The sequence below is a fragment of the Protomyctophum bolini genome, assembly GCF_963924005.1.
Source record: "Protomyctophum bolini genome assembly, chromosome: 16".
Classification (NCBI taxonomy): domain Eukaryota; kingdom Metazoa; phylum Chordata; class Actinopteri; order Myctophiformes; family Myctophidae; genus Protomyctophum; species Protomyctophum bolini.
In genome coordinates this window covers 10,183,750-10,196,566 of record NC_137877.1, presented here as the reverse complement: position 1 = coordinate 10,196,566, position 12,817 = coordinate 10,183,750, and the positions used below count along the sequence as shown (strand labels likewise).

Sequence of the window (12,817 nt, the reverse complement as noted above, 5' to 3'; positions counted from 1 at the left end):
GGTGTGATCCAAAACGCATCACCACCCCCACCATCACGCACATAGGTTACCGAGCTGACATTTAAAGTTGAGGAACACGAGTATATATATATATATATGCTGATCCGACATCTTACAAGTCCACGTGCATTGGTCTCCTCCAGGACGAATGAGACGCAGGCATCCGGCTGAGGTTAGATTACTGGTAGCTGGGTGATCCAGTAGACTAGAATCAACTCACCTACCACCCCCCAAGTAACCCCCCCCCCAGCCCCCCCAACCACACACCCACAAATAGGTGGCTTCAAGGTGACAAGTGAATTTGGTGTCCTCAGCTGCACAGTGACACGGTGCAGTGAGCATGTTGCATCACATGATTAGTGCAGCTGCCTACCGCCACTGGTACCTTGTTGTAGTTATCTGGGTCAGGCTGGGAGAGAGCGGGTTCTGTGAGCAGTGGTGAGAACCCAGCCAGCAGCACATCCAAAAAGAGACACGACTGGGCTTGGACAGGCTTGGAGGAGGTGGGCAGGCACGCTTCATACCGGCGTGGACCACAAGTGGTGGATTTACGTAGTGTCATTTTAAACAGACCCGCCATGGCCTGTATCAGTATTCAGTATAGTGCCATCTAGGCCAACCCCCCCCCCCCCCAAATACCATTACCAGCATCAGCACGCACACTCACAAAAAGGTTAGCAAAATAGCATCGGCTGAGGTAGTCAAATGTCAAGAGATTATATATATATATAAAACAGTAGTCCAGCTGGCTCTTCCTTTGCAAAGCTTCGGTCTCGGCCACCAGGGCTTTGCATGCTTGCACCTGCATTGGTCAGGTGTACATAGTATAGTATAGTATACACACATAACTGAGGATTATAAGCCCCAAATAGACCTTTTTTTTGGAAAACAGGCAAGACAACCACAATTTAGCAACATCAAATGTAGTCACCAATAGGTAGATGGCATCACGAGTTCACGACAAATATGCATACTACAGGCGACCACACACGCACACACCCCTTACCTAAACCTTTGGCACATCGCCCTCCTGCCTGGCACCCCGACTGCATCTTCCAGCAGATCTTTCCCTCCAAGTCTCTCACTATCCTTCTCCTCTTCCCTTCACAGTCCTTCTTCTACTACTAGGCAGATAATGCAGCAGGATTGTCAGCTTGGCATTCCACCTCCCCTCACTGTCTCGCCTCCCGCCCTCGATGTTCTCCCTGCTATCTCTCTCTCTCCCTCTCTCTCCCTCCCTCTCTCCTATGCCGGTGTCACTGATTACTATTCAGCAGACGGTTGCAGTGGAGGGAGAGTGCAGCGAGATGACACACAATACCTCAAAGCTAGAGAGGGCGGGCGGGCGGGCGCGTGCAACCACCTCTCCCCTCTCCCTCCTAGCTCCCTTTTTTCCCCTCAGCTGAAAAGGTGGTCTCTGTGGATACACGCGGCACAGTAGAGGCAGTAGACTCATCACCTGACTAGTAGAATGCCATGCTATACAGTCTGTCTCTCTCTCACGCTCTCTCATTTTCGCTTTTTCTCTCCATGCTTAAATTAGCAGCCACTGGGGGAAATGAATGGGGGGGGGGGGGGGGGGGGAGAGTGGTGCGTGTGTACTTCTTTGTAAGAACCAAATGTCCTCAGAAAGATGGGGAAAACTGCTGGAAAGGGACAGATGAGGACAATTTACTTATCCTAACTTTTCGTGGTGTCCCTTTTAGGTTGAGGACTTGGGTTTAAGGCTAAATTGTAGTTGGGTTAGGCATGCTTGTTTATGGTTATGTGTTGAAAGTGTTGCGTGCTGTGTGTGTGTGTGTGTTGTGTGTGAGGTAGTGGGCAGGCAGCATAGGCAGATAAGGCACTACATCCAAACAGTGCCAAAATGCAGTGTAACACTTACACAACAGGCTGGCTTGGAGCCTCGCCTAAAGTTCATTGACTGAAACTACCAATGTCTCATTGTCGTTTAAAGCGTAATTTATCTAAGCTTATTCTTAGGGAAGGAGGAGCAGGACGACACCGTCCGTGTGCCCCCTTCCAAAACAAATCACTAAATCCTTTTTTCCTTTTCCTGTGCTGACGTAGTACTTCTTGCCTCCTTTACAATGATTGAATTCTGTTCACCACTCCAACATTAGCCACTTGCTCATGACACACACACACACACACACACACACACAGCTGGGGCAGTGCAACCTCTGTGTGTGTGTGTGTGTGTGTGTGTGTGTGTGTGTGTGGCTGGCAGTGAGTCAACAGTCAGTGTCAGTGTGTAGGGGTGTGTCTATGGCAGAGTGAGGACGTGCAGCACATGCAGCCTGCTTGGCTCAGTCTGTTACACACACGCATGCATTGTGTGCACTCACCAACAATGGAGCAACTACTAACCACTCCTTATTTGGACATTACCATACTCAAATTTTTCGACATGCAAATCCACAGGCAACCGTCAGATCCTGCAGACTCCACACTGAAACGCCTAAGTGTTCAATTATCCACACTGCCTTTGAGTATAGTTGCAAAGCGATGCTCTGCCTCTCTCAGGGTAAAAAAAATCCCAAACTGCCAACTAAGTCCTTTGGCAGGTAATGCAGTGGTATTCCACTTGAGTAGCATGCCCCTATTCAAGCCCAGTCAGACGTACAGTTATGGTAGGTCTGCTGTAGGGCCTGAGGTCCGTCTGTGTGCAGGACAAAGGCCAGGATCAGATAGCTCCCCCCGTCCCCCGAAGGGAACCGGCACTCTCAGACAACAATGGATCCATAGGCTCCAGCCCGGATCACAGCTCTCCGTTACAATCTGGACATGGTGTCAATAGACAGCAGCCCAGGCCCAGGGACACGCAGACAGGACAGATGATCCACACACCTTTTGTTCACGCGAGGGCCACGTGAGGCAAACAAACACTCTTCAGACCGAAAATAGCCTTTTATGATTACACGTAATCGCGAACAATACAAAAAGAGGATGAATAGGATTTATTCTGCCACACTGACGCCTCCGTCACTGCTGCAGTCCTGCCGTCAAGCTGACCAAAAACTGAAAATTCACCGCAATGCTATGTGTTGTTATATACGTTACCTTTAAGCTTGACTCATAGTCTGTGTTGACTTTGAACATGAGGCCCAGTCTCAGGTGGATCTCTTTAGCGCGGGAGAAACCGGGGTCAATGTACAGCACCTCCTGGAAAGCCTTGATCGCCCTGCAGAGGACAGAGACAGACGGCACACATTCAGTACAGGCTCAGGGTTTCCTGCACAATGTTATTGGCGTGGCGCCGCGCCAGGCTTGAAATAAATCGCGCCATGCTTCGCTGCAAAAAAAGGGGGTCTAGTGAATAATATGAAATGTCCAGTCCCTCCCCAGTGCCTCCCCCAGTGCCAGCCCAGTGTCTGTCCAGTGTCTCCCCCAGTGCCTCCCCAGTGGCTCCACAGTGTCTGCCCAGTGCCCCCCAGTGCCTGCCCAGTACCTCCCCAGTGTCTCCCCAGTGCCTGCCCAGTGCCTCCCCAGTGTCTCCAATAGCAATACAAGAGCAATAATACAAATGAATCTTAATTAATTAAACTCATTAATTATTAATTAATCAAAATGTTCAAAGGCAGCGCACCAGAAGGTTCCCCCCGTGCCCAGCACCATGCCAAAGCTTTTTCCTGCAGGAAACACTGAGGCTGATTGTATTGTAATAATGATGTTTAACACTCAAATAAATATCCCTGCATCTGGATTTCTGGAAACAAGTCACGTTGTCAGGGTGATTCTATTCCACAAAGCAAACTCGTTTTCACAAACACGGTCAAAAATCGCCATTTACGTTGTATCAGTGAGAGAAGCAATGTTCAGGTCTAAATGGACGATTGTAGCATCCATTTAGAGTTTTAGACCCAAGATGTGCATTTTTGCACTCTAGTGAATACACAGAGCACCACTGAAATGTTCCCACTTCTATGCAACAGACGGTAAACAAAAAAAAAAGAAAAGGCGATTTCATCCAACACTGATTTTAGCAAAAACATTGACGACTTTCTAAGAGTGAGAGTGTATGATTGCGAGATAGGAGCTCGCAATGGCTTTGTACACAAATTAAGTCTCGTTTGCAGCCAGAATCACGGCATAATTTCGACTAGATTTCTAGTTTGAATTAACCCAATAAAACCGGGAAAGGCATCTGTGTAAATTATTCTTCGGACACGCGTGCACGGCTCTTTTGAAGGCATTCGTAGAATCAGCGTCAGGTCTTAAAGGGTTAAACCAGGTTGAGGAACAGGTGGTGCTGACGATGGGTGCAGGGAGCAGGAAAGCATGGGAGAAGAGAGGCTGAAATGATGAGTAAAGTGCCAATTTTTTGCCGTCACCATGACAACAAAAAGCTTCCAAATGAAGCCACTTACGGAGTACTTTTAACAACAATGGCAGTCACATGACAGCATGAATCCCCTTTCCTAGCAGGAGATAGAAGAGTACTGAGCTCTCTGCTGGCGCACAGACACACACACACACACACAATGTGCTACTCCGAGGGAAAACGCTCTGAACTCATTGGCCCCCTTTTTTCCCTCCCTCCCTCCTCCTCGGTTATCTGTTCCCTCCCACCCTCCCTCCCCTCCCCTGTGTTCTCCCTCTCCCTGCCTGGCTCCAGCATGTATGCTTGGCGGCGTGTCCTTCCTCTGCCGAGGACTCGATAGGCTGCGGCACAGAGCGCAAGGCTGACTCTAACGGAGCAGTTAAACTAAGGGCAGGGGGTTCTCAACCTGTGGGTCCCAAAATAAAATTTACTTTTATTTTTGCAACTGAATGGCTGGGGAAATGGAAATTAAGAGTGCATAAACGTTCCGTAAATATTATATCTGGTTCTCAGTATTTATTTGTGATGTATTTTCGCTGTTATTAAGGCTATTGCAGCGGTCAATTTGTATTGGGGGAGGGGGGGGCGGGGCGGGAGTTGCGAGACACGGCCAAAGCATCTCCAGGGGTCGCCAGCCAAAAACGTTGAGAACCCCTGAACTAAGGAATACCCTATGCTCCCTAGCCTCCCTCTGACGGAGGGCAGCTGAGGACAGCACCAGGTCTACCTCTCAATGTCTGCCGAATAACAGTTTAGCTTTGCTAATAAAGAAGGTACTGCGGTACGCGCATGCATAAAATGAGTGGAAAATCGAGTGGCAATGTGAGTGACAAAGTGACTGAGTTTAACGTTATTTAATGCAATCAGATTCAGACTTTTTCTTTTGGTTGCATGGGCTGCCAAGGCCAGAAAGTATGTTTCTATAGATGCGTTCCTGCATACGTCTGTATGATGATGGTGTCCCGCGCAAACCCTCCATAGCTATGGCACTGGTGCTACGTGACAAATTATCCAACTTTGGACAGCGTTTGTCTTGCACGGTCACCACCAAAACTCATTCAGGCCTACTACATGACCTACTACATGACCTACTACAACCATGTGATGTATACAAGTTAATTTGGCGGTATCTTGTGCCTCTCCATAATGAAGGGTCGGTGAGCTAGCAGCGCTGCACCAGAGCTGTGAAGTAACATTCACCATCTGACAGCTCAGCATTCCTTTTGGGTGACGTAATTTCTGCCCGAGAGAAACCCAGTTGACCCGCTAGCCTCCCATCCCCCCCCCCCCTCTCTCACACACATTTCCCTGGCCTGGGAGATTGGGACATGTAAACTTGGCAGAGCAACAGCATTGGAAGACTTCAAGGCAGAGGATGCAGTGGCTTTTTTTCTTTTTTTTGGGGGGGGGGGATAAGTCAAGCAGAAACGTGGAGAGTGGGAGGCAGGTTGCAGAGGCCATGGGGAGCTGGGGGGGGGGGGGTTGGGGGAGCAAAGGGAGGCGAGGAGGCCCGGTTTGAGAACCAGTGCAGCGTGTACACCAGATGAATGCTGCCTCATTAGCCTAGCCATGGTAATGGACCACACGGCCACGGTGGGGGGAACGCAATGGAGCCTCAGCATTGACTCGCACCATTCTGATGAAAGAGACCCCAGCAGTCTTTAGTTAAATGCTAAAAAAAGAAAATCACGATATTTTATCTACAGCTAATCCAGTTCTTGCCCAAATAGCAGCAGCATTGAACTAGCTAGGTCTAATGAGACAGACAGACGTGGCTTAATGTACTGTACAAACTACACACCCATTAGGGCTCTAAATGTACAAACCGCCCAATATACACACATTCCTACAGTATGGGCTTCTACATGAGCTAAACCAAGGTAGGTAGTGAGGCCTACCTTCTCTGTCCTGCCTGGGCCTCTGCTGAGGGGGGCTGCTCTGGCCTGGACAGTGAGAGAGGGGAAGGGACCTGCAGCAGTCAATATTAAGCCTTGCCAATCGACACCTTCCACCACTAAACTACAATGTGTCACATTTATTATTAGGGCTGAACGATATTTCGTTATCGTATGGTTATCTAGATATGAAAATGCGAGAGATCCATATAGCAAAAAAGCAACGATATGGACGATGTAAATCCCTTGCCGTGCGTGCATGTAAGCTAGAAGCTACAGGAATATACCGCTTAAGTCAATAACAACTCCCTTTGTTTTTTCGCCAGTGCCAAAGGAAAAATCACCCCTCTGTTTCTCTGCACGTCGAGTCTTGGGACAGGTGGGCACTGAGCATGTGCGTGCGATGAGCATACACTTGTACGCTTGTCTCAGATTGCTCATTCCTCCTACTTACTCGCTCGGCTCTCAAAGAAAATGAATTTCTGGGTGCCATCTGAATAGTCCTAAATGCAGCAAGCCGTTTGACAAAACCTTGCGCAATCCGTATGAAAAGTTTGTTTACGTTGGTTGGTCGGACTGACATCTGTTTATTTCAAGATCAGTAATTAAGCAATGACTTAGCTTAGCATGTTCATCAAGTCAGAGCCAATGGAGCTGCTTCACATGCATCAAATGAACAGTTATGTTTTGACTTCCGGTCAGCCTTCAAAAAAAAGTGTTCATCGAGTTGTAGAAAACCAAACATTTTCACAGGTTGCTACACATAAAATATCAAACAACAAATGTGAACCCATCATATATAACTATTGAAATAGTTGGACATGGATATTGAGATATGAAATGTTGTCCATATCGTTCAGCCCTAGTTTGAACAAAAACTGTGGAGAAAAAAAAAACATTTTTTTAAGCTGAAACAAAACAAAAAAATGAGTATGTTTGTCCACACAAAACACCATATTTTCTTCTTTTTACTTTGTTTTACTAGAAAACATCTCATGTCAGCTATAAACTGAAATACATTGGGGGGGGGGATACTAACACCAAAGTAGAAAACATTGCAAATCCAGACTTAACTTTAACTAGCAAGCACACCATGACAAATAAACTAAAACAGAGTTAACTAAAAGGAACAAATCATACAAAACAGTAAACACAAAACTGTAATAAAAATCACTATCAGCCAGGATGAAAATCTGGGTGACAAAGTTGAGCTGAGACCAAGCAGTGGCTCCTCAAACTCGTCATGTTAGACTCCAGCCCTTACAAAGGCAGACTTCTCCACGAGGAAGTCCAACCAACCGTAAAACACTGCTGAGCAAAGACTTATGGTGGCTGCAGTTTGAAAACCCTGAGCCAGCATCTCCATCTATGGTAAACACTGTACACACACAGACACGCATATAACTAACTTTGGAAAACAACAAACCCCAGTGCTTGAACTTGGCCAAACAGCTGGGCTGCTTGAAAGGCCAAAAGTGGTGGAAAGCCACAGCGGGGACTGAATGCATTTTCTAAGGTGACCGTGAACCCATTATTCCAAAGAGGATAGTTCAAACAGGGACACAATCACACCGACCCCAGTGCCCTTCCTCTGTGTGCGTGCGCGTGTCTGTGTGTCTGCCTGTGCACGTTAGTTTACAACTGGCCCCCCCAAAGTCAATACAGAGGATATGATAGGTGCACGACGGCTTTCAAACAAACTCACTCCCCTGCAAACACAAGGTCTGCAATAGAATATGAAGCAGATATACTGCCTCCTTGTTCCTCCCCGCTTTGGACACTTATCTCTCTTTTCAAATTACAAACCTAAGCTAAACTAGGACAGAGAGGCAAACAAACAAACATGTGCATGTTATCAACAGCTATGTGACCCTAGAGAGCATTAATAATACAATCACACAAAGAGGAGGCCAAAACAAAAGATGGGATTGAGAATCTGAAATAGGCACAGAACTAGCGGAGAAATCAACACAGAGGCTTTTTCACAATGAAGTACTTACCATTGAAATGCATTGTAATGGAAGTAAACCATGCCAAGGCCATATAGAAAGGCAGCATTCTGAAAGAAAGAAAGAAAACAAAAAAAAACATAAAACAAGGATAGTAACTGTGTTGTAACAGAATAAATCAGACATTAAGTAATAGTTGTTCAGAAACCAAAATTCTCAACACTATTTCTTAGCCTAGTTATGAACTGTGACCTCTCTTTAAGACTGGGTGTCGCCGCAATGTCACTTTCTCCCTCATTGGCCTCAGGTCTAAATGGGTTAAGGGGAAAGTAATGTGGCTCTACGACAATAAAACTTCTGCATTTAATCTCTGCACAACTTAGGTATTTTAAAATGTTACGCTTACAAGAAGAGGCCCTCTTTGTTGTTATGGAGTACTTTGTTCGAGGAGTACGGTTGGAAATAACGAAACTTCTGAACGAGCTGAAGTCACAGTGAGTAGAAAGGACAACAACAGACATCACAACGCAATAGGCTAATGATAGGCTCATTAATCAGACAGCGTTGCTTGCCGAAAAGACACAATGTGTCATGATGCTTGTAGATCGGCTATTTTTGGCAAGCAACACCTTTGGATTGAATGGATTCAGTCATAGGGAGGGGATTTCTCCAGTGACACAGTAACTGTTGCCTCGGCCTGGGGATCAATAAAGGTCCATTTACTGTTCTAGTCTCAATTGTAAGCGGATATATGCAAAGCATCAAATAAGCATTGTAAGATAAGACAGACTTATAAGAAAATGTCAGCATTCCCTACTACTGCCTCTGCTGCGTTGGACAAACGGTTGAGACAAACTTATTCTCTGCAGTCCCACAATCAGTACCATTACCCCATAGTTACCAGACACCAGTGGATACATGGTCTCAAATACAGACGTCGGAGGATACAGGTTACATAGTAAAATAAGAGCCATCCTAAATACGAAGGGTAGGCTAAATGGCTGGAGAAATCTTTAGAATATAACCTTGAGTGCCGAATACAGCTGTACTGTTCTTCAACGCTAGCCAAAGCAGACTATGCAGAAGGGATATATATAAAATTTGCACTCAATACCATGGTCAGTACACCAGTTACTAGTAGTTTTAATTTGGACGCATATAGAATAAAATAAATGCCTATACTCAGGGAGTATACTACCAGTATTCTGCATAAAAGCATCTACTGAACCAACATTTATTACAGTCTGACTCACTCAGACAGCCACACTAGCCCTGTCCTAGTAACCGTGACATGATCAATGAAGCCTTGCCAAAGAGCTCATACAAAAGGCCAAGGTCAACCCAGTCCAGGGCAAACCTTCTCACCCACAGTCAGTGAAGACTTGGGAGGGAGCCCATGGCTGCCAGTCCCATTCACTGTCAAACTCCAGACACCTCTCCTATTGGTAAGACCCCAACATGCACATGCACCCACATTTGGTAGCCAGGACATGACTAGACAGTGTCACATCAGTTCTGATTGGATCGATTATCTCTAGGACACAAATAGACTTAAACTTTGGTACTGTAGACATTTGCCCACAGATGAGATGACCGTAATAGTTTCGACATTCGGATGTGCTCTTTATCTGTGACTAACAATCAGTTCATAGGATCAAAGTGTCCTTTAGATATATAATGCCGCCACTTTCTCAGACACATGCATCATAAAAGGGTCCAGGTTAATGAGAATTGAAATGACCAGAATTATATGAAAAGCTATAAAAAGTTATAAAAAGCTATAAAAAGTTAAGCTAGATGACCACACACACACACACTTTTCTTGACCACTTAACCATTTCACAGTCAACAGTACACTTTGGAAGGATGTTTTATAAAATAGCCATCAAAATGTCGTAGAAATAAGTGAAGGTTCAAACTTTGAAAGCTATTCCCGTTTACAGTAATTCACAAAAGAAAACTGGGAATGTCACCAATAACAAAAACGATGTAAAACTAACTTTGTACCTCTCCCTGAATGAAGAAATATACAGTATTTAAAAAAAGAGAAGACAAAGCAAAAGATTTGGGGCGCACCTAAATGCACCAGTATTGCAACGACTGTAAAAAAGAGTTATGTAGCCCTGCAGTAATGTGCATTTCTTTGAAAACCATTAGTAATGACAAGTGAAAACATTCAATCCAAACACTAATCTAAAATTTTAAATGGCTGTGGTTTTCTTAATTTCTTTGCTGAAACGAAATCAAACACTATTTGGTTAGCTCGCTACATCTAAACAAATAATTATGCTGGTCTGCAATAAAATAAATTGTTTCAAACTTTTAAGCCGATCATTGGTTCAGTGTCAAGTATAGACAAGAGATCTGTACAAAAATAGGTGCATTGAATGCAAACAGTTGAAGCAGATACAACGCCGTTGTGCAGTGTTGACTGAACTCACCTTCCAGTAGTCAGACTGTAAACTGTAGTACCTCTGGTATGCGGATAATGCTGAGAGAAATGGAGAGATGGAAAAAAGAACATGATACAGAAAGAGAGAAGGCAACAGAGGAAGATGGGTGCAGTTAGTCACAATATCACACACACAAATGCCCTACATATTTAAAATCAGCTGTGCCTGAGCATTGCCCAATTTGTGTATTGCTGGGTCTCATACAGAATCGCTTAAATTAAATGATCAGATTTTCTATAGTTATATAGCATATACTGATAAATAAAATGGACAATATTTTTTGTAGGCTCTATATAAAAACACTGTGTGCAAAATAGAGAGAGGGATAGAGACCTTTTGGATAGTCCTCGAGTAATAGGTTGAAGTGACCCAGTTGACAGAACATCTCTGCGTCCACCTTTCCCTCTGCTTTCAGGATGAGCGCATCATAGCAGCTGACAGCCTAGAAGAGGGTGAACGGCATAGTGTGGTTAAATTAGGGTGGGCATATTTTCAACCCCCCAAAAACAGACCCTTAACACAAAAACTGATCGTGACAGAACGTTGAAACGTTCCACCAATTAGAATCCAACCGGCAACTGCTCCTGGCATCGCCGATTTATTTTCTCTTTTTTTTTTTTTTGGCTTTCCTTCTTCAGCGATCCTAGTCCGGTTTCGCACATGCACAGTGCCGTTCACTTCTTGTATACAGGCCGACTAAAAAACTGAATAACTCTAAATCTACGGAGCTTTTTCTTTTTGACAAAGCACCGATGTTCAGAGGTCTTTTCTGATTATCCGGTGATCCCGATTGGAACATTGGCCTTTTCTAGAGCAAGGATGGCCTCATTTTAGCTCACTAGAATTGACGCTAATATTTTAGCATGTAAAATGGACGCCCAAAACGGACGTGCATCACACTAAAACCAAGTAGATCCGTTGGCACTTGCGTCGCCAGGGGGCAGCGATACGGTTAAATGAATGTGAATGAATGTCAAATGAATGTTGTGAATTCACAACACGCAATGCATTGTTAACTTTTTCCGATTGGTCGGGTGTGATAAACAAATAAACATGCATGAAACTGCTGAAAAGAGCAATCATAAATTATGTCAAAGATGTGGACAATTTGGTAGTTAAACTGAGATTAAAGGACCACTTCACCACATTTCAATTTCTCTTCATATAATTGGTCCTCACTAATGTTCATGATAAAATACCACATTTGTGTGTCAGGTAAAACCACCTGACTAATGAAAGCTCATGAAAACTAGACGACCTGTTCTAGCCCTAGTCATACCGACGGCCTAGCCTCTAGCCTGATTGGCTGCCTCGTCTGCATCCATGAGCGCACGCACCTCTGGCCAATAGGATGGGACAGCAAGCACTCCTGCTACAGGCGGAGCCAATGCTGCCTACCGTCTGCATCCATGCACACACGCACCTCTGGCCAATGGGATGGGACAGCAAGCACTCCTGCTACAGGCGGAGCCAATGCTGCCCAGTGACTACCGTCTGCATCCATGCACACACACCTCTGGCCAATGGGGTGGGACCGCAAGCACTCCTGCTACAGGCGGAGCCAATGCTGCCTACTACGGCTATCCGGTCAGTCAGACGCAGTCAAACGCGCTCCAAGAATCACTCACAACATCTTTCATACCGTCGGATCCGTCACGACGAGTGGACAGTTTGAAAATGCGGGTCCGGCGTGCATTAAGCCAATAATGTGGGCTGTGGCACACAAACATAAGTTACCAAAATAATTATCAAACTAATATGGGGTGGGGGGGGACAGACACATACAACAAAGACAGCGCACGCAAACAACTGCTGTGAGGTGTGAGGTTGTGACACACAAACATACACGTTACTAAAATATGAACGATCATACTAATATGGGGACACACACACACACACACAACAGGGACAGCACTTCTTTCACCTGACAAATATCACTATGTGATCATTTCTCGTTTCTACTCAGTCTGTGTCTTATAGGAGGGCTGTGGGCAGTTCGGAAACCCGTCCAGTGTCATCATCGTTAGGCAGATTTATTTTTAAACAAGATTTTAAAAGTATATATATATATATTTAGATTTTTATTATCATGAGAACGATTATCGCATTGCAACTTTTCAGGAATAGAAAGCCTGCAGTTTCAATTAGCTTGGACGGGTCCACAGCCCTCCTATGAGACACAGACAGAGTAGAAAA

At 45.1% G+C, this 12,817-nt stretch overlaps 1 protein-coding gene across 5 annotated transcripts in view; it reads right to left on the bottom strand.

Annotated features, from left to right (window-relative positions):
- The window catches only part of kdm6a (lysine (K)-specific demethylase 6A), a 63,574-nt gene that overhangs the window by 43,961 nt on the left and 6,796 nt on the right, over window positions 1–12,817 (bottom strand). The window contains exons 3-7 of one of the 5 annotated variants that reach the window (XM_080785627.1): window positions 10,955–11,063; window positions 10,610–10,659; window positions 8,220–8,278; window positions 6,223–6,267; window positions 3,064–3,184 (exon numbers count right to left, since the gene is read on the bottom strand). In XM_080785627.1, the coding sequence (XP_080641753.1) occupies window positions 3,064–3,184; window positions 6,223–6,267; window positions 8,220–8,278; window positions 10,610–10,659; window positions 10,955–11,063 (384 nt within the window). Of the gene's footprint in view, window positions 1–1,006; window positions 1,093–3,063; window positions 3,185–6,222; window positions 6,268–8,219; window positions 8,279–8,574; window positions 8,643–10,609; window positions 10,660–10,954; window positions 11,064–12,817 lie in introns of those variants that run through there. The other 4 variants (XM_080785629.1, XM_080785628.1, XM_080785630.1 and 1 more) reach the window with 4 other exon arrangements.